The sequence below is a fragment of the Gracilinanus agilis genome, chromosome 1 (assembly GCF_016433145.1).
Source record: "Gracilinanus agilis isolate LMUSP501 chromosome 1, AgileGrace, whole genome shotgun sequence".
NCBI lineage: Eukaryota > Metazoa > Chordata > Mammalia > Didelphimorphia > Didelphidae > Gracilinanus > Gracilinanus agilis.
The window spans coordinates 798,689,441-798,715,990 of record NC_058130.1 but is presented as its reverse complement, the minus strand read 5'-3'; the positions used below and the strand labels follow the sequence as shown (position 1 = coordinate 798,715,990).

The window sequence follows — 26,550 nt, the reverse complement described above, 5'->3', positions numbered from 1 at the left end:
ACATAACATTTCTCTACATAGGAATACAGATAATTAGATCTCACTGAGGCCCTTAAAAAGGCAAATTTAAAAATTATAAGTTTTCTTTCTTTCCCCTCTGTATCTTATTTACCTTTTCATGTTTCTCTTGATTTTTGTGGTTGGATATCAAACTTTCCATTTAGCCCTGGTCTTTTCTGTGCAAATACCTGGAATTCTTCAATTTTGTTGAATGCCCATACTTTCCTCTGGAAATATATAGTCAATTTTGATGGGTAGTTGATCCGTGGTTGCAGGCCCAGCTCTCTTGCCTTTCTGAATATCGTATTCCAAGCCTTGCGATCTTTTAGTGTGGAGGCTGCCAGATCCTGTGTGATCCTGATTGGTGCTCCTTGATATTTGAATTGTTTCTTTCTGGCTTCTTGTAAGATTTTTTCTTTTGCTTGGAAACTCTTGAATTTTGCAATTATATTTCTGGGTGTTTTCTTTTCTGGATCAAATGTCGCAGGTGTTCTATGAATCCTTTCAATGTCTATATTGCCCTCTTGTTTTAGGACTTCAGGGCAATTTTGCTGGATTATTTCTGTTATTATGGAGTCCAGTTTTCTATTAATTTCTGGTTTTTCTGGAAGACCAATTATTCTCAAATTGTCTCTTCTAGACCAGTTTTCTTGGTCTGTCACTCTCTCATTGAGATTTTTCATGTTTCCTTCTATTTTTTCAGTCTTTTGACTTTGTTTTATTTTTTTCTTGTTGTCTTGAGAGATCATTAGCTTCCAATTGCTCAATTCTAGCCTTTAAGGATTGGTTTTCGGCTATAATCTTTCGGTTTTCAGCTATAATCTTCTGGTTCTCGGCTATAATCTTCTGGTATTCCTTTTTAATCTGGTCATTTCTGTTGTTCAATTTGCTTATCAGTTCATTTGGTTTCTGAGCCTCACTTTCCAATTGCAAGATTCTACCTTTTAAACTGTTATTTTCTTGCCAGATCTCTTCCATTTTCCTCAAAATCTCAGTTTTGAACTCTTCCATAGCTTGTGAGGAGTTTTCCTTATTTGAGGTTGGTCCGGATGCTTGTTTGTTCTCCTCCTCTGTTTGCTCGGTTGTCTGGATTTTCTCTGTGTAAAAGTTGTCGAGTGTTAAAGACTTCTTTTTCTTGTTGTTAATCTTTCTCTTCTGAGCTTCCTGAGACTGGGTAGCCATCTTTAGCCCAGCAGCTTCTCTGCTTTATCCTCGCGCTCAGCGACTGTCTGTGGTCTTTTGGCTCCTGAGGGCTGAGGTCTGGTTTTTTCCAAGGTTAAGCCCCCTGGTGGACCCCCTTGCTTGATCCTCTGCCTGAGGTTTCTTTACAAGTCTCAGGGTGCTGCTTCCACAGTCGTATGTCCGTCTGCACTGGTTCCCCACTCAGGGTTTCAGAGCTTTAGCTCGTGGCTGTGTCTGCCTCCACCCACGCCTCTACCCGTGCCTGAGCTCTCAGCCCGCGCTCTGCGTCCTGCGTCCGCTCCCGGCGTCCTGCTCCCGCGCTCAAATTCCGCGTGCGCTCGCTAGCTTCCTGGGGTCCCAAATCCCGCTGCTCTCAGGAACAGGCCCTGGAGCTGCCAATGATTTGATGGGTGCCCCAAACTTGCTCTATTTCTTTTTAGCTGGCTTAGGCGCTATAGGTGTTGTGTGTGGAGGGGGTGGGGGTGGGGTGGTTGTTCAGCCTGCAATTCAGTGAGAGCTGTTTCACCCCTTTATAGCATGGAAATGCCTCAATTCCACGTACCTTCCATGCTGTGCCCTGTTGTGGGGTTCCTCCGTTTGTCTGGACTTATTTTTATGTCCTCTTGAGGAGTTTTGTGTGTTTCAGTCAGGAGAGGTTAAGAGCTGCTTCTTACTCTGCCGCCATCTTAACCCGGAACCCTATATGTTTATTTTTACTTCTTTTATTTTAATTTTAATTTTTTTATTTCTTTTGCCAATTGATTTCATACAACCCCGTGATTCAGCCATGCATCCTTAGCTGAGAAATGTGTTATTTAGGATTTTCCTCAGGGGGATGTGTGTTAAGTTTTTAAAAATTGATAATATAAAATATATATATTTGTATATTTAACTCTTTTAGTAGTAATTTCAAGGGGAAATGTATAATTCTTAGAAGGAAATGTATGTTTTATAATCTATAATGTAAAGTTTAAAATCTTTTGAGAGTAATTTCAGGATAAGGATTTTGCCATCTCCCCAGAATCCAGACAACGAACCTGTTTGGTGGAGGCAACATGAAGATGACTGAAAAGCCTTCACTGCACCATGAAGATCAAAATTGAATTTTGGGTGCAGTTGATTTGTACTGTGGGGAGTTGAATGAGTTGAATGCATTTGTTTTGAATGTACACTCTTTTGCCAATAGGGGACTGCCCCAAATTGGCTTTTTGTCAATGTGGCTAGTTTTATCCTTTTCTTTTATCCCCAAATTCCTGCAATTTAGAAGTTGACTATGTTTACAGATCCAGCAAAGAAAAAGGACCAATCCTTTTTCTTTGCTGGATCTCAGGGGGAAATGTGTTGTTTGGAATTTAGGGAGGTCCCATTTAAAAGTATTTTACAAACTTCCTGTGGACATGTAGGGGACTTTGAAACTACATTTTCCATCATCCAATGGGTTTCCAGTTTCTGATGTGATAACATCAGACAACAGGAACCAACGTATAGCAGCTTAAATTCGGAGGTTGGGCTTGAGAGACCTCTTTGACTACATTGACAAGATGGGGACTGGTGGCAATTTGAATTTTTACAGACTGGTGGTCTAATTTATTTTACCAACATGGCTTTAATTAAATTATTGTTTTCCCTCATAATATCAGCCTTTATCATTTTTAAACCTTACACAGGGCCGCTGTTCTCCTGGCTTTTGTTAATCAATCTGCCCCCGACATCCATTGGAAACTCCAAAAGATTGAGGGGTTGGGAGAACAGTCATTATGTGACCTTCTCAAAGTTGCAGAGGAGTCTTCAACACTTGTGAAACTCTGGAGGAAAGGGCAGAGTGCCTCCAACTGGAGGACTGGGAGTTCAAAGCTAAGCAGGACCGAAAAAACCAGCAGGACCTAGCTAAAATTCTTGTGGCTGGCATTGCAAGCCTAAATTGATCACCCAGCGGTCGCAGGGGTGGCAACCCCAATAGAGATTATGGAGAGCGATCACTTTGCTTTCACTGTAATGGGGAGGGCCATTGGAAACAGCTTTGCCCACACCTTAACAGGGAAGGTCCGATTCATAGGGGCAATGGGCTTAAGAATAAGGAGCTGAGCTACAATTGGCCCATTCCCTGCCACACCCACCACAAGGAGAGCTCTACGAAGGTTCTATGGACCCAGGGGGAAGATGATTGATGGGCACGGGACTCTAAGCCCCTCCTGGAATCCTGGGTAACCCTGAAAGTGGAGGGAAAACTAGTGGATTTCATGGTGGACACTGGCACACAATTCTCATTCCTCACTGCCCCAGCAGGGTCTATCTCCTCCAAGACCAGCTAGGTACAGGGCGCCACAGGCACAAAACAATGTAATTGGACTACTAACCGCAGGGTGGACCTTGGGTGCCACCGAGTGACTCATTCCTTCCTCATCATTCCTGACTGCCCAGCCCCATTATTAGGGCGAGATCTCCTGCACAAACCTGGGTGGCTGGGTTTGGTGGAATGCATTAACTGGCAGGCTCAGCATGTCTCTGTGAGGTGGGCTAGAAAACTGTGTTTTCCTGGAGACCGCAGTTGTCCCTTTTCCAGAAACTGGGCCAGTTTCTTTTCCCCAAGATGGGTGAGGTGATGCAGATGAGTGCTTAGCAACAGTCCCAGAGTCTCAGGGAGCATCCTGTTGCCTTCTGGGTCTCTGTACCAGGGGCCATCCTTCTCCCTTTGGTGTCTCAATCCATTCTAAGTCTCTTTCTGAGTATTGTGGTTCTCTGGCTGGAGGGGGTGGGATAATCATTGGGAGAGTCAGAAAAGGAGCGCTGAGTGCCGCTTCCTGGGCTGCTTGGTCTGCCACTCTGTTGCTCCTGGCTTCCAAGGATTTCCCCTTTTGGTGACCTGAGGTGTGAACTACAGCTACTGCCTTTGGCTGCCATACAGCTGAGAGGAGCCCTTGGATTTTGGCCAGGTGCTTGATTTTCTTCCCTCCTGCTGTCAAGAAGCCCCTTTCTCCATAAATGGGTGCATGAACATGTACAGTGGCATACCTGCCATCAGTGTACACTGTCAGGTGTTTCCCTGCCACCCCCTCCAGGGCTTTCTGCAAGGCAATTAATTCAGCCTTTTGAGCTGATGTCCCTTCGGGAAGGGCAGTCGCCCAGATAAGGTTCCCTGAAGCATTGACCACTGCTGCACCAGCCTTCTGTTCTCTGTTTATGATTAAGCTACTGCCATCTGTGAACCAGACCCATTCTGCATTCGGGAGAGGCATATCAGAGAGGTCTGGATGAGTGAAAATGGCAGCAGCCAGGACCTCTTGGCATTTGTGCAAGGGCTTATCCAGTTCCGAGTCGGGCAGCAGGGTTGCTGGGTTCAGGGTGACTGTCACCCAAAAGGAGACTAGGGGAGCATTGAGTAAGAGACTCTGATTGTGGGTAAGTCAAGCACTGGATAGCCATCTGTTGGGAGGCTGTTGGAGGACACCTTCAACGGAGTGGGAGGTAGTTACGCAGAGAGCCTGCCCATACGTTAGTTTGTCAGCATCCTGCACCAGGAGCACCACAGAAGCTATGATCTGCAGGTGGGGGGGCATCCCGAGGCTACAGGGTCCAGTCTTTTAGAAAGGTACACAATGGTCTGTCTCAGGGGCCCAATCTCTGTGTCAACACCACCTTGGCTATCCCATTCTTTTTGTCCACATAGAGTTGAAACGCTTTCTCAGGGTTAGGGAGAGCCAGGGCTGGAGTGGTTAGCATGGCATTTTTCAGTGCCCGAAAGGCATTGTCCATGTCTGGGGACCAGGTCCAGTCCGGCTTTTCTCTGGTACCCTCGTATAAGGGCTGGGCCAGCTCAGCGAACCCAGGAATCCAGAGCTAACAATATCTTACCGACCCAAGAAATTCCCAAACTTGTTGGGGTCCTCTTGGGGTGGGGATTCCTAGGATAGTTTCTTTCATAGCCCAGGTAAGCCACCTTTTTCCCCCTCGAAGTTTGTATCCCAGATACGTGACCTTTCTCTCAGCTATGATGGTTTCCTGGCGCTGAGTCTGTAACCAAGTTGCTCTAGGGTTCTCAGTAGAGCCAAAGTGGCCTCCTCACAAGAGGCCTGAGTTGGGGCGGCAAGTAAGAGATCATCAACGTATGGGAGGAGGGCCACGTGGGGGTGTTCTCCCCAGAATTCTTGGAGATCTGAGGCCAGGGCCTCATTGAAGATTGTGGGCGAGGTTTTTAACCCCTGGGGCAAAGACGTCCAAGTCATATAACCCGCCATCTGTGTCTGGTGCCAGGGGTAGTGTAAAGAAAGCATCCTTCAAATCAAGGGTGGTGTACCAGACAAGGTCAGGTGGTAATGAGCTGAGCAGAGTATATGGATTAGGGACAGTGGGGTGAAGGTCCTCAACCCTCTGGTTAACTTCTCTCAAGTCCTGGACTGCCCAGAAGTCTTGGCTTCCAGGTTTGCAGATAGGTAGGAGGGGGGTATTCCATGGGTTTTGGCAGGGAAACAGCATGGTAGTCTGGCCACTGTTTGCAGGGAGAACACCCCTGCCAATCCTGGGAAATCGACTTTACTGAGGTTAAATCCGGGAAGTTCAGGTTCCGGTACCTCCTTGTTTTCATGGATACCTTTTCAGGATGGCCTGAAGCCTTCCTGACTAGGGCAGAGACTGCCCAAGCAGTGGCCAAGAAGCTCTTGGAAGACATCATTCCCTGATTTGGGTTCCCCACCACCATCGAATCAGATAATGGTCCAGCCCTTGTAAGTAAGATTCTTAAAGGACTCTCGGCTGCCCTGGAGATCAATTGGAACCTACACTGTGAGTACAACCCCCAGAGTTCTGGCCAGGTAGAAAGGATGAATAGGATAATTAAGGAGACCTTATCCAAATTGGCCCTTGAGACTGGCATAGACTGGGTGACCCTCCTTCCCTTGGCCCTGTTCCGAGCCTGGAAGACTCCTGGTCCCCACTCTCTAACTCCCTATGAGATACTCTTTGGTTCCCTTCCCCTGATTCTACCTAACCCCCCTATCTCTCCCACTGAGACCAGCCCTGGGGATCTTACAACTATGTTGTTAGGTCTGGCAACCATTCACCATGAAATATGGCCCAGGTTGAAGGATATTTTTCAGGCACCGCCACACCCCCTTCATGAGTTCCAACCAGGAGATTGGGTTTGGGTGAAAAGGGATAGAAAAGGGAATTTACAGCCCCGATGGAAGGGACCATATGTCACTCTGTTTGTAACACCTTCCACCCTCAAGGTAGACAGCATCAGGCCCTGGATCCATCACTCTCATGTTCAGAAGGCTGACCTGCCTGACCCATGTCATCCAGACCACCCTGCAGCCGACTGGCAAGAGCACAAGTATCCCACCAACCCCCTCAAAATTCACCTGCTCAAACAATAGCCATGGATTGGTGCTACCTATGTATCTTCTTGCAATTCCTTGCTTATCCTCTAAGCTCCCGATGCCAAGACTTTCTCTCCCAGAACCCCCACCAACCCTGGAAATGGACCCTAGGCAGGATCCTCTTCAGTCTTACAAACCCGCATAATCCCTGGGGCCCCCAGTTTTACTCTTCTCCCCTGCCACATCATTGTAACACCCGGACCTTGTGTGGCAGAACCTCCTGGAGCCCCACACTGGCATTTCACGTATAAAAATTACTATATCTGTCCTTCCTCTAACCCAGGACTATGCTATTGTAACTCCCCAGGACAATATTACTGTTCTCCCTGGGGATGCAAAACACGCTCAAGAGGATAGTCCACGGCTAGATCAGACCCCTTCCTTTCCCTCTCCTGGGAGCCCCTAGATGTAAGCCCAGATGAGAGCTAGGACGCCACATAGCAGAAGGATATAGGGGATGATGGGTTGACTGCCAATACCTCAACTTAACAATCCTCAGCCCGCAGGACTCTGGCTGGGTTATGGGCTGTACTTGGGGAATGAGGACATATGGGAGTGGAAAAGACCCAGGAGGCCTGTTCTTCATTAAAAAGGAGCCCTCCCCCCAGATTACCCCAGTGGGCCCTAACACAGCCTTGAATAAGAAACCTCATACCCCTCCCACCACCAATCCCCCGAGAATGCTGTCTCTTACCCCCCCCCCTTCAGAATCCCACCCCTCCTCCTCTGGATTCAGACCCAATTCCCCTTTTTCCATTCTTCAGGCAGTATTTGATTCACTAAATTTGACAAATGGAAATCTAACTGAAAGCTGCTGGCTCTGCTTGAGTGCCAGACCTCCTTACTACGATGCTGTTGCTCTTAATGCATCCTATAACACCTCCTCTGAACAAAACCCCTCCGAGTGTGCCTGGGGAGACAGATGGACCAGATTGACTCTGCAAACAATGCTCGGAGGAGGCCATTGTATTGGAGACAACACTATGGCCCCACCTGGACTCTGTACCAAATCCTCTCCCCTTACCACCTCTTATGTTCTTCCCCCTCCCAGGGCCCAATGGTTGTGTTCCATCACTGGCCTCACCCCATGCACTGCAAAAGCCACCCTGGAGGCTTACAAGGAAGTGTGTCTGCTAGTAACTGTATTACCCCATGTTCTTTACCACCCAGGGGAAGCCCTTTATGGGTATTGGGAAGGATCTGACCGAGCCCCGTGAGTCTGAAGGGGACCCATTACTGCTATCACCCTAGCCACCATCCTTAGCCTGATTAGGAACAGGCACAGGGATAGCATCTCTCACCATCCACCAGCAGAGCCTCTCTGCCCTCTGGGCAGCAGTCGATGAGGACCTAGCCCACTTAGACCTCCCTCTCAGAAGCGGCCCTACAAAGCAGAAGGGGACTAGATCTTATCTTCCTACAACAAGGGGAGCTCTGTGCAGCCCTAGGGGAAGAATGTTGCTTTTATTCAGATCATTCAGGGTTAGTCCAGAAACTCTATGACTAAGCTACAGGAAGAGCTAGCCACATGCCGTAAAAAGAGGGAGGCTCAGGGGAGTTGGTACGAACAGCTGTTGTGACATTCCCCCTGGCTTACAACCCTAATTTCCACAGTGCTGGGGCCCTTGGTGACCCTTCTCCTTCTCACTATTGGCCCCTGCGTCCTAAACAGACTAGTAACTTTTGTCAAAGATCGTATCAACACCATCCGGCTTATGGTCCTTCGGCAACAATACCGGGCTATCTCCCGACACCTTCCGGCTGTAATGACATTTAAGAATGATTTCTTTATGATCCAACTCTAGAAGTAGGGAATGTGGGACCTAGAAAGAGTCAGAATTAAAAATCCTGACCCTTGTATGACATTATGATGAAATAGGATTGTCCACAGGAATCCCAAACTTGCAGACTTCTGGTCTCCAGAGCTTGACCTTATCTACCTTGCAGACATTCCCCTTATCTGTAAGATTTCCCAACCTGAAGACATTCCTCTACCCTGGCCCCTGCTGACTACTACTCTATAAAAACTCAAGCCCAGGCACAGCTTGGGGTCACTCACCAGCTTTAGGTGGGAGACCCTAGTTAGAGCTAGGCAATAAAGTCCCTTTGCTTCTTGCATTGTTGGTTCAAGACTCATTTATTGGGATAATTCTCTAAGCATAACAAGGGAAGCTGAGAAAATTCATTTCAGAGCAGACATAGACAAGAGGAATATTGTCAAATGCTGGAGAATTCTATAATCCTAGATGATGAGATGAGATCTGTCATGTCCCAGGCCTTGCCATATACATGTTTCACCTTAAAATTGATTATGCCAGGGGCAGCTGGGTAGCTCAGTGGATTGAGAGCCAGGCCTAGAGGCGAGAAGTCCTAGGTTCAAATCTGGCCTCAGCCACTTCCCAGCTGTGTGACCCTGGGCAAGTCACTTGACCCTCATTGCCTACCCTTACCACTCTTCCACCTATAAGTCAATACACAGAAGTTAAGGGTTTAAAATTTTAAAAAAATTTAAAAAATTTGATTATGCCCCTGGTGGGAGTGAGCAGGTAATGATCAAATATTGTCTTTGCCCCTGGAATCTACTTTATTCCTTATCATTTCCTGAGTATTACTGTCTGGCTTTAGCAGGATCACGTAACACTTGGGAATAAAGATGCAGCCCAGTAAGCCAGCGCTGGAGGCCAGGATGGAGAAGATCTCCACCATCACCATGGCCTTCCCCTTCGTGCTCTGGTAGGTGGGCAGGAAGGAGACCCACACACTGCAGAACACCAGCATGCTGAAGGTGATGAACTTGGCCTCATTGAAGGTGTCAGGGAGGTTCCTGGCCAGGAAAGCCACTGTGAAGCTGCACAGGGCTAGGAAGCCCATGTAGCCCAGGACAGAGTAGAAGGCAAGGACAGAACCCTCATTGCACCCAATGATGATCTGATCTGGTTCAGAGCTTGTATCCATCTCAGGGAAAGGAGGAGCGATTCCCAACCAGATTCCACAGAGAATCACTTGAATCCCAGAACAGATAATGACAACAGAGTTGGACACTCTGGATTGCACCCACATTCTCCCCCTGCTCCCCGGTGTTGTGACCCTGAAAGCCAGGACTACCATGACGGTTTTGGCCAAAATGGAGGACACGGCTACAGTGAAGACAATCCCAAATGTTGTTTGTCGGAGGAGGCAGGTGGCTGATGAAGGACGGCCAATGAAGAGCAAGGAGCAGAGGAAACAGAAGGTGAGGGAGATGAGGAGAGTGTAGCTGAGAGCCCGGTTATTGGCTTTGACTATGGGGGTGTCTCGGAATTTCACAAACACCCAAAGGACTAGAGTTGTCATGAGAGAGAAGGAAAGAGCCACACAGATGAGAGTCAGCCCCAAAGGTTCTGAAACATAGAGGAAAATCACAACCTTAGCGAGACATTGATTTCTTTCCTTATTTGGATACTCATCTGCTGGGCACTTCGTACAATGTTTCATATCTGCACAGGGACAAACAAAATTTGAGATTTTAACTTTGACCAATTATCCCTATCCCAATAACTAGAAGACAGGCACAATTGCCGATGGTAGTATTGCTTATTTCACAAGAGATAATATCTCTTTCAGGGCTGCCAGACAGTTATTGATAGGCAACACAGTGCTTAATCCAAACTTACTTTTGCTAATTGTTTTTGAAAATGTATTTATCCGTTACTTTCAAATGCTGCCCAGCCCACAATCTTCACTAGAGAGCATATCATCTGACAAAAAGAGATATGTATATACCCAACGATGCCTTATTTATTTCCATCGATTCTTTCCCTGGAGACGGACCTACACGTGTCCCTTTTCAAACACTATTTCTACTGCTACATAGAATGTTTTCTTGGCTCTTCTCATTTCACTCCACAATTTCACGTAGGTTTTCTCATTTTTTTTCTGAAATTAACCTGTTCCTCGTTTCTTATGGCATAGTAGCACTCCATCAAAATAATGTTACAGCCTTTTCAGCCATTCCACAACTGATGGGTAACCCTTTAATTTCCACTTCTTTGGCACCACAAAGACAGCTGATGCAAATATTTTAGAATATATATATCGTCTTTTCCATTTTCCTTGTTTTTCTTATTAAATCAAAAATTTTGGTGTTGCTGAGTCAAAAGGTATAGAGGGGTTTTTAAAAACTCATTGAACGGAGCAGCTTGGTGGCTCAGTGGATTGAGAGCCAGGCCTAGAGAGGGGAGGTCCTAGGTTCAAATCTGGCCTCAGACACTTCCCAGCTATGTGACCCTGGGCAAGTCACTTGACCCCCATGGCCCACCCTTACCATTCTTCCACCTGGGAGCCAATACACAGAAGTTAAAGGTTTAGAAAAGGAAAACAAACAAAAACAAACAAACAAAAAAAACCTCATTGAACACTATTCTTGATTACTCTCCAAAATGGTTGGATCAGTTCACAGTTCCACCAATAGTATATGAGTTTCCCAATTTCCCAGATGTCCTCCAACAACTGCTATTTTCCCCTTTTATCATTTTAGTCCATCTGATAGTTGTGAGATAGCTCAGAGTTGTTTTGATTTGTATTTCTCCATAATGATTTAAAACACTTTATCATATAGTTATATATAACTTTTATTTCTTCATCTAAAAACTTCTGACTATATATCGCTTGGGAAATGACTCATTTTCTTGTATGTTTGAAAAAGTTCTCTATGTATTTTAGAGATCAGACCTCAGTCCAAGGAAGTGTGCATAAAATTTTTTCCCAACTTACTGCTTTTCTTCTCATGTTAACTAAATTAGTTTTATATGTACAAAACTTTTCCATTTAATGTATTTAGCAAAGTTATCCATTTATATGTCAGAATGCATTCTGTTCTTATTGATTCACACATGTTTCTCCTATGCATATGAAGTGAGTCATCGACCAGAAAACCTGTTTTCCCCTGAGGAAAGTAGAAATCACACATGAGCGTCACACATGAGTGATGTGAAGTCATTCATGTAGAGGCAAAGAATTATTCTAATATGCTATTCCATTTGTTATTTACATTGTTTTTATCACAAATATTTTTACTTAGAAGGTGGCTATTACCTAGTCTCTAAATATAATTGGGTGATACATTAGCCAGGGTGCATAATCAATGACCGAAATAACCCACCGCACACTGACTCTGAAAAGAAGAGCAAAGGCTTCTGTGAAAGAGTCCTCAGGAGGATATTGTCCACTGGGTTTCTGGAAATCCCAGGTTTGCCCCTGTCTCCTGAGAACTCCCCCTGCGGGGAAGCCCCACACTCACCCATTTCAGACAGTACTTAATGATCCCATTTTAGAGAAGATTAGCATGCAGTCAAGTCTTGGGCATCCTTTGTGTCTCAGCAACCTCTCCCACTGTGTCAAAGCCCTCTCCCAGGTAGCCCAGCCCTTGGCTGGACCCTCTCCTTTTGTATTCATTGTGAAGCATCAGCCTCTCCCTGATAATCCTGTCTTGGACTTAGCCATGTAAAGCCAATCAATCCTAGTTTGCCTCAAAGGTATATAAGATCTTCAGGTTCTGTTATTCTTTGGAGAATCATCTCACAGATACTGTTGCCAGAGTCCCAGAGCTCTTGGCTCTGGGGGGTTTTCAGGCTCTTGACTGTGTGGCAGCTGAATATTGAACACTCTCTCTTTCCTCATGAAAGGTTTGGTTTTGCTGACTGCTTTAGTCATTCTGTGTTTTTCCAAGTTGACAATATAGATACTATTCATGATCTAATTCCTTCTCTAGATGACTTAGCAAAATGTAACTTCAAAATAAATACATCGAGTAAGGCTCTACAGAATGTCCAGCATATGCCATGGGTACCCATTTGATTTGGGAACAATTCTTCCAAACCCGTATTCATCTGAAGCTTCTAATGGATGTTGCCCTCAAGATGAACATAAATGGAGCTTCATATCATCACAAATTCTCCGCATGATCCATACTCCTCTGCGCTCCAGAGAACTCTATTCCCCGTGTATGTGAAAGCAGAACAAGACTATACACATAATTTTATTCTACACAATGATGGGGCGAATATCTGCTTTTTTATTTTGCAGACTTAATTTTGAAGAACACGTGATGTTCTTGTCCTAACTATAGATCAATCAGTTCAATCGTTCTTAGCTCGGCACTTGTCCCTGATGTAAGCTTTCCTCTCTCTCTGGGAGCTCGGAGCCCAGTCCAGTTTATTCTGTGGAGGGGGTTGAGTAGGAGGCCCAAGTGCAGACACTTACTCATCTGGTTGGAGATCTCCCCCTCGGGGCACCAAGAGCAGCTGAAACAGCAGATGGGCTCCCCTTCCAGAGGGGTTTGCCTGAACCCGGGACCACAGCTCTCACTGCATGTGGCACAGGGAGTCTAGGAGAAAAGAGTAAAGTGAAGGATGACTTTGCCGCTGAAAAGGCCAGGAGATAGTATAACATTACTGGAGGAGAATTATATTGATTTGGGGAGAAGAAAGCTTATTCTATTGGAGAAATAGGAGAATTGGGTCTAGTTCAGCTCTCAAAGGAAATAGAACAGAATGAGCACTGGGCTGGAAATAAAGAGCCCCAGATCCTCGTCCTGTTTTAGGACAACCCGAGTTGAACCCTGGGCTGAGGACAGGTTACCCTTCGCAAGAATGCAAGACCCCAAAACTTAGCTTAAAAATAAAAAGGGAAATTTATTAAATTGGAATTCATGTTGATATGGCTGGGAGACAGTGCAGGGGCTCAACACTGCCTCCCCAGGAGCTGGGAGAAGGGGATTTTACACCCCTTTCAGAGCAGGGGTTACAGGATAATAAAAAAAGGGGATGGGGTGAGTCAGGAATCAGGTAAGTCCTTGAGGTTGGGGGGTATGAGGAATGTTCTGTGAAATTCAAAAGATGATTAGATTAGGTACCACCCAAAGCTCATCAGAGTGGAACCAGGAAGTGCATATCTGTGCTAATTGAAGATCTATTCTAGGAGAAAGTGCAAAGGTGGGGTGAATGCTACTAGAAGGGAATTCCTCATGTCCCCTCTGACCCAGAAATCTCTGGAGTTTGGGGTGTCCTAAGGGAAGCCCGTATCCCCATATCAGTCTCACATCTACCACTAGGTGTATAAAGCTCATCGAACCTCTTAAAAGTTGTGAATTTTAATCATTTGTAAGAGGAAGAATTTGAACAAGATACTATCTCAGGGTCCTTATTTATGTAGCATTTTGTTATTCTCCTTCCCAGCTTTGGCATTTTAATGGTTGTGACCCAAGTTACTGAAGGAAATGGAAGGGATTGGCCTAGAATATACTGAATCTGTTTGATGTAAGATGCATAACAGAGACAACTCAGACTCCTTCATTGTTCCTGGCGGAACAATAAATTCAGTCATTTCATAAACAATGACTGGGGTTACAAATTCAACCTGCTTCAGAAATGAGATGCTAGAGTCATTGCTTGGCTCCATAAAGGATCCTCCTTGTGTGCTTGAAGGCTGCTTTATTTTCACTGAATTCAGATGAATGGTTAGGTGTCCTAACTCAGGCCTCCATGGCCTTCTGGCAGAGCAGGGGGCAGGTAAAAGCCCAAGAGCTGTGTCTGTGGACATCGCTGTGGGTCCCATCTCTTCTTCTGTGTCTCTGATTGTTCAGGTTTAGCTTTGGTGGGTCTTCAGTTTTGGAGTCTAGACACGTCCCCCACCGGGATTTCCGCCTGCCCTAGGACTTTCCCCAGGCCCCTGCTCTGTAGACTAGAATGACGACACCTGTGCACAGCCAGTCAAAGACAAGGCGGGTATCCGAAATCTGGTTTCCAAACTGAATAAGTAAGTGAATACCTTTTAAACTGCATCTACACACTTTCTGCAATTGGAGCAGAACTCGTTTTTGTCAAGGACGGATTTTCTACCCATAAAGAGGGAATATGGAGAATGCTAAGCAAGTACAATTTGTTCCCATGATTTGATCCCCGGATTTCTAACCTTTGAACCTGACCAGCCCCATACTATGGCTTCCTTGTTAATGGTGAAATCTTTCCCGGGCTCAGCCTCGGGGCTAAACTGCCCAACTTTCACCAGAGACTCAGCATCTATATTGAAGGTCACGTAGTTCAGGATGTTGTATTGAGCCTCGGGGTTTCTCTTCTCATCCATGGACACCTGGTCACCAGCACTGTTGTTGAACTGGAGACTCTTTAGAAAGGAGTGGAGCTGGGAGAGAAGAGAAATTCCAATCAGTCTCTGTTGCCTGAGGTCAATAGTCTGCCCAAAAGAAAAACTTATGAGTTGGTCAAGAAGTTGGTCTATAGTGACCACGCATTTCTCAAGTACCTGTTATATGTTGGGTAGATTCTAAGGATACTAGAAAACATAAATGTTATTCAGATAAAAGAAATTTGTTGGCCTCAAACTTTGACTCTAAATCTGGGATTTCAGACCTTGGGATGATGTTGTCAACCTGAAACACACACACAGAGAACCACCAAAGCACTTATAAGAAAATACATCTTTAATCAAGACAAGGGAGACAACGCTCTTATGGCCACCACTCTAAAGGCTGAGAACACTATCTCCAGGAAAGACACTCAAAATGGGATTTTCCAACTAACTAAAGAACTTGGGGTTATATTTATACTTTATGGTGTATAGCCAAGAAAGAACAACCTGACTGTTTACATAGAAACTCAGGAAAGGGGATAGAGTCAGAGAATAGAATCCTGAGAGTGGTCTAGATACACAAAAAGGCTTCTCAGTCCTTTCCAGGGTGTTCAGTGGGCACTTGATGGCTTATTGTTTGGTCTCAGGCAAGGGTTGGTCAAGGGGTTTCTTCAAGGTAATTTATCAGGGGAAAGCAATCACTTTGATCTTTCCAAGAGAAGAGCCAACAGAGGAGTGGCTGAGGAAAAGGAAGAAGAGGAAAGAAAGGAGGTCTTTCTTTGGAGATGGAGGGGGCGGATTCATTCATTCATGATTCTATGGGTGAAGGGAGATGGTTAGTGAGGGAAAAGTGGGCCTTACACTCAAATGGGTCCTTGGAGATTTGGTCCACAAACAGTCTATTTTTCCTGGGACTGGAGAAGTTTAAATTCCAGGGGGAAACTGGCCCCTAAAGGGGTACAAGAGCAGGAACATAGAGTGGAAATGTCTGGGCAAAAGTATTCAAAAGAAAGGATTGAGATCAGTGGTGGGAAAGGGGCTCTACCACATAGTAGAGTCTTCTCTGACACCTGCCATGGTTGGCATTGTTCTGTGAGGGAGGTACAATGGAAGAGGAGAACCCAAGGGATAATTCCTACAAGGGAGGGTCAAAAAGTGCCTAGAGAGAGTGTGAGAAGTGAACACTAGCTTGTTCCCCTTTTTCTTTGTACTTTAAGATCATTCTAGGAGTGTTCAGTAGAATGTTTTCTATTGAATTTGAAAACCCATTTTCTAGTGCAGTGATGGTGAACCATTTATAGATGGAGTGCTAGATTTCACACACCCCCAGACCAAATGCCATGCCCCACCTCACTTCCTGGTATCCCCCTAACCCCAGACAGGGGAGGGAGGAAGCTCTCCCATTGGGCTGAGGGGCAGGGTGGCAGGTGATGAGAGGGGGAGGAGAGTGGTCTGAACCCTCCACTCCCCTCCAGCTTTGCACCACACTGTGGCTTTGCTCCCCTCAAACCCAGATCCTCTCCAACCTCATCACGGGAATTGCCTTCACTCCAGACTGGGGAAGGAGTAAGTGCTCCCATTGGGTGGTTGGACAGAGGTTGGGGAGGGAGGCATGTCCTCAGGTGCATGGAGAGGGGAGGGGAGCAGCTCCATCTAAAATCCCTCTGGCTTTCTAGGAAGGCACTCTGGTGGGTGACTGCAGGCATGCCCATAGAGAGGGCTCTGCGTGCCCTTTTGGGCATATATGCCATAGGTTTGCCATCTCAACTCTAGTGAATTGCGTTTTGATTCAGTCCCCACCCTTGATTGGATTAAGAACAAGGTCTGTGGCTTATCTGTGTAAGAAACCAGCCCTTTGTCCCACATGACTGCTGGTATCTGGAATTCTGGTAGATAGGCTCAGAAAAAGTGATGTCACAAGGGCATAAGTTATGAAGCAAGGAAGATCTGGCAGGCATTTCTGACCAAACAGGGGAATGAACAGAGACATGAGGGGAACTGGGGAAGAAGGTAAGCTATCATCCATGTGGTTATTTGCCTTTTTTCCCCCTGCAACCTGCTTTTGACTATTTAATAAATAATTATAAATTAATATCCATTCTCCAGAGAATTTTCATCTTAACAGTTCTGTGGACTATTGCAACAGTAGGAATTCCCTTTTTCTTTTTTGTTTTCTTTAAATTTTCACTTGTCACATACTGTGGCTTTTATATAAAGTTCTGAATCCTGAAAATCTGAAATCGACAAGAAATTTTGGTAAGACTACATTTTCTTGTGTGTACTGTCCAATTATTTATGGGTTTTGCTGTGGTTATTATTGGGGAATGAAGCAAAAATAGGAAGAACAGAGAAGCAAGGTAATAACTAGACACTAAAATTAGAAATGTGAAAAGGCTAACATTAAGAATGTAAGAAAGAGATGGCCTGGATTTATTTCTTCCTTTCTTTAATCCTCATTTTAAAAAGAAAAACAAAAAATTAAGCTGTGCTTAGGCAGTTCAACAGAACCATGTGGCCTCTATGGAGACTTCTAAGGTGGACACTCAAGACACAATTTTTTGTTTGCTTAAGAGTTTGTCATCTCTTTTGTGTATTTCTTTTCTTTTCCCTTGTTTGACTTTCTTTTTGTGGAAATGGGAAATATACGCCATAAGAACTTTGTCTCATGAGTATCTCCTTTACATAGATTGCTCATCTCATGGGAACAAGGACTACTGCCTGGAGTCTGAGCCATTCACTGTCCTCAGATGATGTGAGGGCATTTTGAGGGATTTTAATCCGAGAGGAGGCAATGTAATGGATCTAATGCATGCCTTACTCACTGAGGGAGAAAGAAGGGCAATTTTTAAAACCACCAATAACTCTCAGAATGAGGATGGGAAACATTGGCCATTACATGAATCCTCAATGGGACCCCAATGATCCTGAGGATTATGTGAGTTTAAGGTGAGGCTAAGGAGGCTCTGCTAGTAAAGATACTCATGAGACCCTTAAGGTTGGGGATACTTATTATTGTCTCCTCATCACTGGGGCTTCCAGATCAGATCTAGTGAGGAAACCCAATTCTGAATGTGCTTCTATTGGCACTTTATATTTGGTTGGAGTGTCATGGAAGCCCCTATTTGTAAGCTTTCTCCTTGATTTGTGTCCATGGGGCCTCTGTCAGTAGCACATTCATTCCACTTGATGCCTACAAATCTATTTTGTAAACTCTTATGTAAACTAAGGGCTAGGATATCATGTTCTCCAGATGGCTCTTAGACCCTATAATTGCCTTAGGATTCTCTGAATTTATTCCCAGTTCTCCTTCCTGATAGTCAGGAGATAGTAGCCCCTTCCTTTGAAATTCTGCAGACAGCCCCCAATCACTTTGGGCCTCATCCTCTTCTGACCTAAGCTTGCTTAAGTCAACTGTGTCAGTTTAGATTAAGACAAAAGGTGACCTCCCCCCCCCCAACCCCAAACACATACCTTCCATTACTCAGTACCTTTTAACCAAGAAAGCTATTGAAGGAGTAAGTAACCCCAATAATTGATTCATTGATTGAGGAAGAGATAATAATTTAATTCAAATTTGAATATAATTCATCAATTCTCCCAGTAAAAAATGTCCAAGCAAGGCCCTGATGGAAATCCTGTTTATCATTCTGTGTAGGATTTGCATGCAGTTAATTCCAGTGGTGCTATACCCTGTAACATCATTTCCTCAGTCCTTAGTGAAGCTATATAGACCTCTGTTCTTCTTTTCCCCCAATTCCTATCCATATAAGCTTTAGGAAAATATTCACTTTCACTTGGAAAGTTTCCCAGTGGACATGGACTCCATTGGGTTAGCAGTATGTGGAGCTCAACTATGTTCTCTGAAATTTTACAACAGGACTTAGCTATTATCATTTTTAAGAGGGTCTACTTTATAAAGTTCAACATGTTGATCATTTGCTTTTAGGAGCACCAGAGGAAGAGACACACCAAGAAGATGGTAGGCAAGATATCTTCTCTTAGAGCACCACCTGGAGAGGCCGCAAGGTTTCTAGGTCAAAGGTGCAATGGTACTTTCCAAAATATTTTGGAATGCTGCAGCTCGTTGAATTTCCCCCAAGCACATTGAAGCTACTTAGCAACTTCCTGATCCCTCTTCTAAAAGCAGGCTGATTGCAATCTTGGGGGCCACAGGGTTCTGTAGACAATGGGTCACTCATTCAGAAGAAATGATGAAGCCCCTAGTAGTAAGTCAAAGGATAGGTGTGAGAAGGAAATGAATTTTCAAATCCAAAACAAATCTTTCCTTTTAAGAAGGAAAGAGGGACACATATTTTTATTAAATTCTCACAGGAACAAAAAAAGAGAATTATTAGATGCAAAATGGGCAAATCTTATTATATTAAATTGAAATATTTTGCAGAAAAAAACTCAATGCAACCAAAGTTGGTTAGTAGGAACCCAGGCAGGGTGGTGGTTGTTGGGAAGGTGGGGATTTTTAGTACATGTCTCTGATAAAGGCCTTTTTTCTGAAAAATATAGATAATTGAGTCAAATTTGTAAGAATATGTCATTCCCCAAATAATAAATAATAAAATGAAATGAAGAGTTTTCAGAAAAAGAAATCAAATCCATTTGTAGTCATATTTTTTAAATGCTCTAAATCATTATTGATTAGAGAAATACAAATTAAAACAACCATGGGTTACCATTTCACATCTATCAGATTGGTTAATAGAAGAGGAAAATGACAAATGTTGGAGGGAATGTGGGGAAATTGGGACACTGATGTGCTGCTAGTGGAGTCATGGACTGATTCAACAGTTCTAGAGAGCAATTTGGAACCATGGCCAAAGGATTATAAATCTGTGCATACCCTTTGATCCATAATACCACCACTAGGTCTGTATCCTAAAGAAATCAAAAAAGGGAGGAAAAGGCCTATTTGTACAAAGATATTTACTGGAGCTCTTTTTTGTGGCAGGAAAGAATTGGAAATTAATTGGGGAATGGCTGAGCAAGTAGTGGCATAGGATTGTAATGGAATATTATGGTACTATAAGAAATGATGAGCAAGATGGTTTCAGAAAATCCTAGAGACATACATGAATGGATGCAAAATTTAGTGAGCAGAACCAGGACATTGTTCACAGGAAAGGCAATATTGTAGAATGATCAACTCTTCTCAACAATATGATGATCCAAGACAACTCCAAAGTATTTATGATGTGAAATTTTATTCATCTACTGAGAAAGAACGGAGGAATATGAATGTAGATTGAAGCAGAACATTTTTCACTTTGTTTTGCTTGAATGTTTTTTATATGTCTTCTTTCACATCATGACTAACATGGAAAATTTTGTGTATGGTTACACTCGCATAACCTATTCCAAGTTTCTTGCTTTCTCAGGGAGGGGAAAGAGAATGAAGGTAAGAAGAAAATGTGGAACTCAAAATATTATAAGATAAATGTTAAAATTATTTTTACATGCAATTGGTGAAAATAAAATATTATTTAAAAACCCAAATAGGAGCCGCTGGGTAGCTCAGTGGTTTGAGAGTCAGACCTAGAGACGGGAGATCCTAGGTTCCAATCCGCCCTAAGACACTTCCCAGCTGTGTGGTCACTTAACCCCCATGGCCCACCCTGACCACTCTTCCACCTAGGAGCCAATACACAGAAGTTAAGGGTTTAAAAAAAAACAAATAAAATTATTGGGCTACTTGAATCCCACAATTAAAAAAAAGATTTAGATATCCCGATACAAGAAAACATAAAGAAAAATTGCTGAGATCTCATAGAACCAAAGGTCAAAATAGAAATTGAAAAGAATTCACTGATCATCTCTTGAAAGACATCTGAAAATCTAAACACTTCAGAATATTACAGTTAAACGAAATAGAGTGCTTCCAAACATTCCTGACAAATGAGGAAATTGAGGGAATTTAGCAGATTAAGACAGGAAGTATTTGGGGAATTGAGTGAACCACAGTGACTCCATCTTATGACTGAACTCTTGAACTTCTATTTCAATTAAGTTATGGGTCTAGTCCAAATTCTGCTTTGTGAGAAAATTATATTCAGTTATGGCAATTGGAAGAAAACTTTGCTGCTTTGTTTGAACCTGGCCCCATGTGCGTAGAAAACTAGACCACCTCTCCCTGGTGTTTAGAGGCCCTTAAATAAGGACCTAGATTATGTTGAGCAGAAATACAATCAGATCCAAAGAGGGATATAAGGAGTTTTCTCATAATTGTACCCCTCAAACTTTATGTCTTATCTGAAAACAGGCCCCATACTGATCAATCAGTTGTCATGTCCATGATCCTTTGATTGCTCATAAATATCTGGGGAGGAGTGAGACATCTCATTTCCTGAATGCAGGAAAATGTATCCGTTCACTATCCCCTTCCCAACTTGGAAAGTCCCCAATCTTTTCTCCAGTTGGAAATCAGATTATGTAAAGCTGTATTGTTTTGTTTTAATGACTCAGTCTTATTTGATTTTTCACATGTAAAAGTCTGTCTCCCCCTGTTGTTGAAGTCCAGTCCTACCTGAGGAAGGGTCCTAGTTCTCATTTGTTAGGCAATAAATAAATAAATAATAAATAAATAAATTAAGATTCTCAAAAAAATCAAACCTTTGTTTCCTCAGTCATTTTATTATTTACCCATGTGAAGATGGGATTAACTCTCCCCTGCCCATTTTTAGATTTAATCACCAGAAGCGTATGCACCCAAATTATCCTTAAGTATGGGGAGGTCTATGACCCATGTGTGTGATAGTAGGTGACGAATCTGAATCGATTGGGCAGTCCTAAGCAAAGCTTTAGCTGTAATTGGTCCACATAAAGTGGAAGGAAGGCACAGGAAGTGACGAAAGGAATGGTCTTTAAAAGTGGCAAGAACTTCCTGTGACCAGATTTTTCACCTTCAAACTTGAACTTGGAGGAGCTCAGGCTGGAAACCTTGGACTGCTTTTTGATTTTTCCCTTAGAACTACCATGTGGGTGAGTGAAAAAGGCTGACTCCCTTTTCCTGGTTTTTCTGAGAGGTGCTACCCTCCAGAGAGGCCCCTCGTATGGGAGGAGGGCTCATGGCTAAAGCCCTTGACCCCTAGACCCTCTGGCTGGGGCTTCTGGAGCCAGAGTAAAGCCTGGGCCAGAACAAATAGTCTAGCGCATTAAGCTAGATTTCTTACTCTGCCCTCTTTCTCACTTCTCTACTTTCACTCTTTCCCTCTATTTTATGAATAAATTGCTAAAAAAAGTCATTCTGGTGTGAGTAATAATTATGGCGACCACATTTCTCATAAATTTAGCCCAACCTTTAATTTTTAACCCTTACACCCACCAATTTTGGCAGAGCCGGCTAAGCTGAGTCAGAACTTGGACTTCCTGCTGGATAACCTTCCGGGTACATTTCCAAGAGTACTCACGGTGGTAGTTGTTCCTAATATTGGACTTCTGCTCTGGAACTCTATTTCTTCTAAGATAAAATAAGGTTTAGGTTTAGGTTTACTTTGGAGTTAGGGTGATTTACATTTAGATGAGTTCGCCTCCAATGTTGGACTTAAATTAAGTTTCATTGAAATCTGGATTGTTTGCCCCCAGGTCCAGTTTTCCAGGCACACAGGGCTAATGAGCAACATTTTCTCTCTAAACAGAATTTGGACTAGACATATAAGCTAGCTTTAGAATTGATTTACAAGATAGAGTCCCAGTGTTCTATGTAATTCCTCAATCACTTGCTGTCTTAATCCGTTTTATTCCCTTAATTTCCTCATTTAAATTTGGATTTTGATTATTTGCCCCTGGCATTAGAAAATGTAGGCATGTCCCAGGGATTGGGGAGATTTTGTTTTTTTTTTTTAGATTTGGCTGCAGTTTCAGGATTGCCCCAAGGAGTGGGTGATTTAGAGCCCACCCAGGTGTGCCCCAGAGATTGGGGGAGCTTAATTTGGATTTTGTGCCCATATGAAGGGTCCTCCCCTAAGAGGGACAGGGTTGGGAATGGGATCTTTCCTGGGAAATTTTGCCCCAGGGGTTAGAGAAGTTTAGGGTTAGATGTGCTTCACCCTAGTGAATGCAGTGGTCTAGAATTAAGTTCTGGGTCTTCAGAAGTCATGACAGAAGATGGATTCCAGCAGTAGGAAGATACCCGTGGGTTTCCCCTTAGAATGCATTTATGGGAGAACGGTTTAGGTCAGTGATGAGCAAACTATTCCCCGCGGGCCAGATCCAGGCCATAGATTTCCCATCACCGCCTTAACCAATTCCCTAATCACTTGCCCCCACATCCAGATGTAGTGATTAGGGAATTGCTTAAGGCAGTGATGGGCAAACTACAGACTGGATCTAGCCAGCAGGGAATAGTTTGCCTATCACTCATTTAGGTGGCTCAGTGGATGGAGAGCCAGGCCTAGAGGTGGGAGGTCCTGAGTTTAAATCTAGTCTCACACATTTCCTAATTGGGTGACCCTGGGCAAATCACTTAACACCCATTGCGTATCCCTTACTGATCTTCTGCCTTGGCACCAATGTTCAGTATTGATTCTAAAACAGAAGGAAAAGGTTTAAAAACAAAGAAAAGGAATTTTGATAAGCTGGGATCAGGAGATGCTCCCAATATTTATGAGAATGATTAAACAATTGAATTATGTGTCAGATATTATAAATCTGGCATAGATCCAGCTGATCATTCTTTTATCTAATTCAGCTCTTAAAATTATTGCAAATTAAAGAAACTAAGGCTGGTCATTGAAAAATCTTATTCTGATGAAGTGAACTTTTGCTTTTCCTAGGGAGTTTTAAGTGATGTTTTCTGTCTACTTCCTTCCAAAAGGGGTTTGTTCTTTATAGCTTGTCTAGGTATCTACATAATTATTTTGCTTGTGTTTTTTGTGCCTTTGTGAAATGTAGGATTTCTAAAGGGAAAATGCAGGCATTCTGGAAAAACTGCTAAAAGTTGGCAGCCAAAGAGTTTAGAATTCTGGAAAAGATTAAGGAAGTTTCCTACTTGAAGCAGTTTTCCCAGGAAGTAGGACTAATTCTCTCTTTGGGTTTTCAATAAGAGACAAGATTGTAAAAAATTTTGCAAAAAAGTTTCTCTGTCATTTCAGTTCCAGCCTCATTAGAATGATACTGAGAAGTTTTGGAGTGCCAATCTCTAGTTTGTTTAAGGAAAAATAAGAACTAATTTTATAAAAGATTTAATGGTCAATAGCACTTTGATAATCATTGCTTCCTGAAGACTGATAGCTCAATTTGTTTTAAGTGTAGTAAAGAAAAATGGGTTTGGAAGTAATATGAGTGAAGTAAAAAGCGCAATTTGCAATTTAAATTTAAGCTATTATTTAACCCTTTCTTGACCATGAAAAGAGAATATATTGTTTTCTCTTCTGCCTCCTACTGCAGCCCTTGAGAAGTCTCCAATTCAGAGACCACTTCTCCCCTTCTGACTATATTAATATCTCTCATCTCAGATCGGGTTCCCAAAGAAAGGTTCTGGGAAAAAATTCTAGAAAATGCAAAGAAATATGGGTTACACTCTGCTTTTAGACATTTATTAGTTATCAGGTCTTAAGCAAGTTATCATAGATCTGTTTGCCTCAGTTTCCAGATCTGTTAAGAGGAAAGTAATAATGGTATCCACCTCCCAGGGTTGTTGTGAAGATCAAATTATATATTGATTGTAAAGTTTTTAAGACAGTCACTCAACTAAAGCACCATTTCAGTGTTGTCTATTATTAATATCATTTCTTTAATTGAATTTAATTACCCCATACCTGATAACTCTGTACTACATTTTAGATGTGATTATCATAAAATGCCATAGGTAATAATATTAATGATTGGATAACTTGGTAATAAATTTGACTGAAATTATTTCATCTGATTGATCTTTTTTGTTTTAAATAGATGATGTTGATGTCCATCTTGTATTTCTAAAGTCTCTTAAGAAATTTGAAAAATGTCAGAAACGTTGTTAAAAAGATAATTTTTTTTCTGGACACCCTAGATCATGAAGTGAGTTTTTAAAATAGTGTGATAAAATAGATATTTGAGAACTATTAAATATTTAATGGAGTATATTTTTGTTTTAAAACAGATAATAATGTGTGAACTCAGATTTCACTGAGAATTTTTCGACTGTCACTTACAAAAATTATGAGAATGTATAGGGTACTTTAAAGATATAACTTCTCAGCTAAACCCCATGTTATTATGCTTAGTTTTAAATTATATGTAAAGCATAAATAAAATTCCTGTTAAGGAAATATGACAAAGTTAATAGTCCTTAAGTCCTAAGATATGATGAGTGAAATTTTTTTATTTGAAATAAAAACTCTTGGGGCTATAATTTGATATTACTTTGAGTTTTAATTACATGGATGCTTGTCTGACTTATGATGAAGTAATCAGTGGAAAATGGTTTGTGCTGCAATCTGAGAACAGTCACAGGTGAATATCTGTGCCTGAAAAGAGCTTTGAAGATGAACCTGGCATAGACTAAGGTAGGATCCTCTTTACTCAGTTTCCCCATTGGACTATTCCCTTTCTGAACAGGAAATATTCCCACCTAATTAGTCCCGAGTCTTTTAATTTGATTCCCTTTGACTATATGATTAGTTGTCAGATATGGCTCATGTCTAGAATCAAATAGAGCTAAGGTATTTCCCCTGTTATGGTATATGTAAGGTCAGGATGTGTCCTTGAGGAGACAAGTCTTGGCACTGTTATAGCCATGTCCTTTTTTCCCTGTTTGTACCAAATTTCAGCATTTACTGCAGGTGAGTAGTAGAAGTTTTGTTAGTACAGTACTAAATCTATTGATTAATAGAGCGATATCAGAACATTTCCAAGTCACTATAATAGGATGCATGTGAGAAATCACACAATTTTAATTGTCCTTGTTGTCAAATTATAAAGTAAGGATAATATCTTCCTGAAGGGTGAATTAGACAAGGCAATAAAACAAAGAGGTAATGTAAACTTTTCTAATTAAATGGAATAGTGAATTTTGAGAAAGTTCCAGGGTTAGATTTTTTCTAAGAACTACAAGCATATGTATATGATTGGATTCCAAATATATCTAGCACAGAAATTCAGGCTTTGAGCGTGTCTTAATAATAAGTTTTCAGAATTGGAGTAAGGACTTTTTTAAAAATTTAAACATTTATTAATATTCATTTTTAACATGGTTACATGATTCATGCTCCTACTTTCACCTTCACTCCCTGCACTCCCCCTACCCATGGCCGATGCACATTTCCACTGATTTTATCATGTGTCCTTGATCAAGACCTATTTCCAAACTGTTGGTAGTTGCATTGGTGTGGTAGTTTCGAGTCCACATCCCCAATCATGTCCACCCCGACCCATGCGTTCAAGCAGTTGTTTTTCTTATATGTTTCCTCTTTTGCAGTCCTTCCTCTGAATGTGGGTAGCATCTTTACAATAAATCCCTCAGGATTGTCCTGGGTCATTGTATTGCTGCTGGTACAGAAGTCCATTACATTTGATTTTACCACAGTATATTAGTCTCTGTGTACAGTGTTGTTCTGGCTCTGCTCCTTTCACTCTGCATCAGTTCCTGGAGGTCTTTCCAGTTCACATGGAATTCCTCCAGTTTATTATTCCTTTTAGCACAATAGTATTCCATCACCCGCATATACCACAGTTTGTTCAGCCATTCCCCAATTGAAGGACATCCCCTCCTTTTCCAGTTTGTTGCCACCACAAAAAGCTCAGCTATAAATATTTTCGTACAAGTCTGTTTATCTATGATCTCTTTGGGGTACAAACCCAGCAATGGTATGGCTGGATCAAAGGGCAGGCATTCTTTTATAGCCCTTTGAGCATGATTCCAAATTGCCAGCCAGAATGG

At 42.7% G+C, this 26,550-nt stretch overlaps 1 protein-coding gene across 1 annotated transcript in view; it reads right to left on the bottom strand.

Moving 5' to 3' along the window:
* Positions 1-9,110: 9,110 nt before the first annotated feature.
* The window catches only part of LOC123246303 (vomeronasal type-2 receptor 26-like), a 36,234-nt gene continuing 18,794 nt past the window's right edge, over positions 9,111-26,550 (bottom strand). Inside the window, exons 4-6 of the mRNA XM_044675222.1 lie at positions 14,508-14,735; positions 12,798-12,921; positions 9,111-10,033 (exon numbers count right to left, since the gene is read on the bottom strand). Of these exons, the coding sequence (XP_044531157.1) occupies positions 9,111-10,033; positions 12,798-12,921; positions 14,508-14,735 (1,275 nt within the window). The remainder of the gene's footprint in view (positions 10,034-12,797; positions 12,922-14,507; positions 14,736-26,550) is intronic.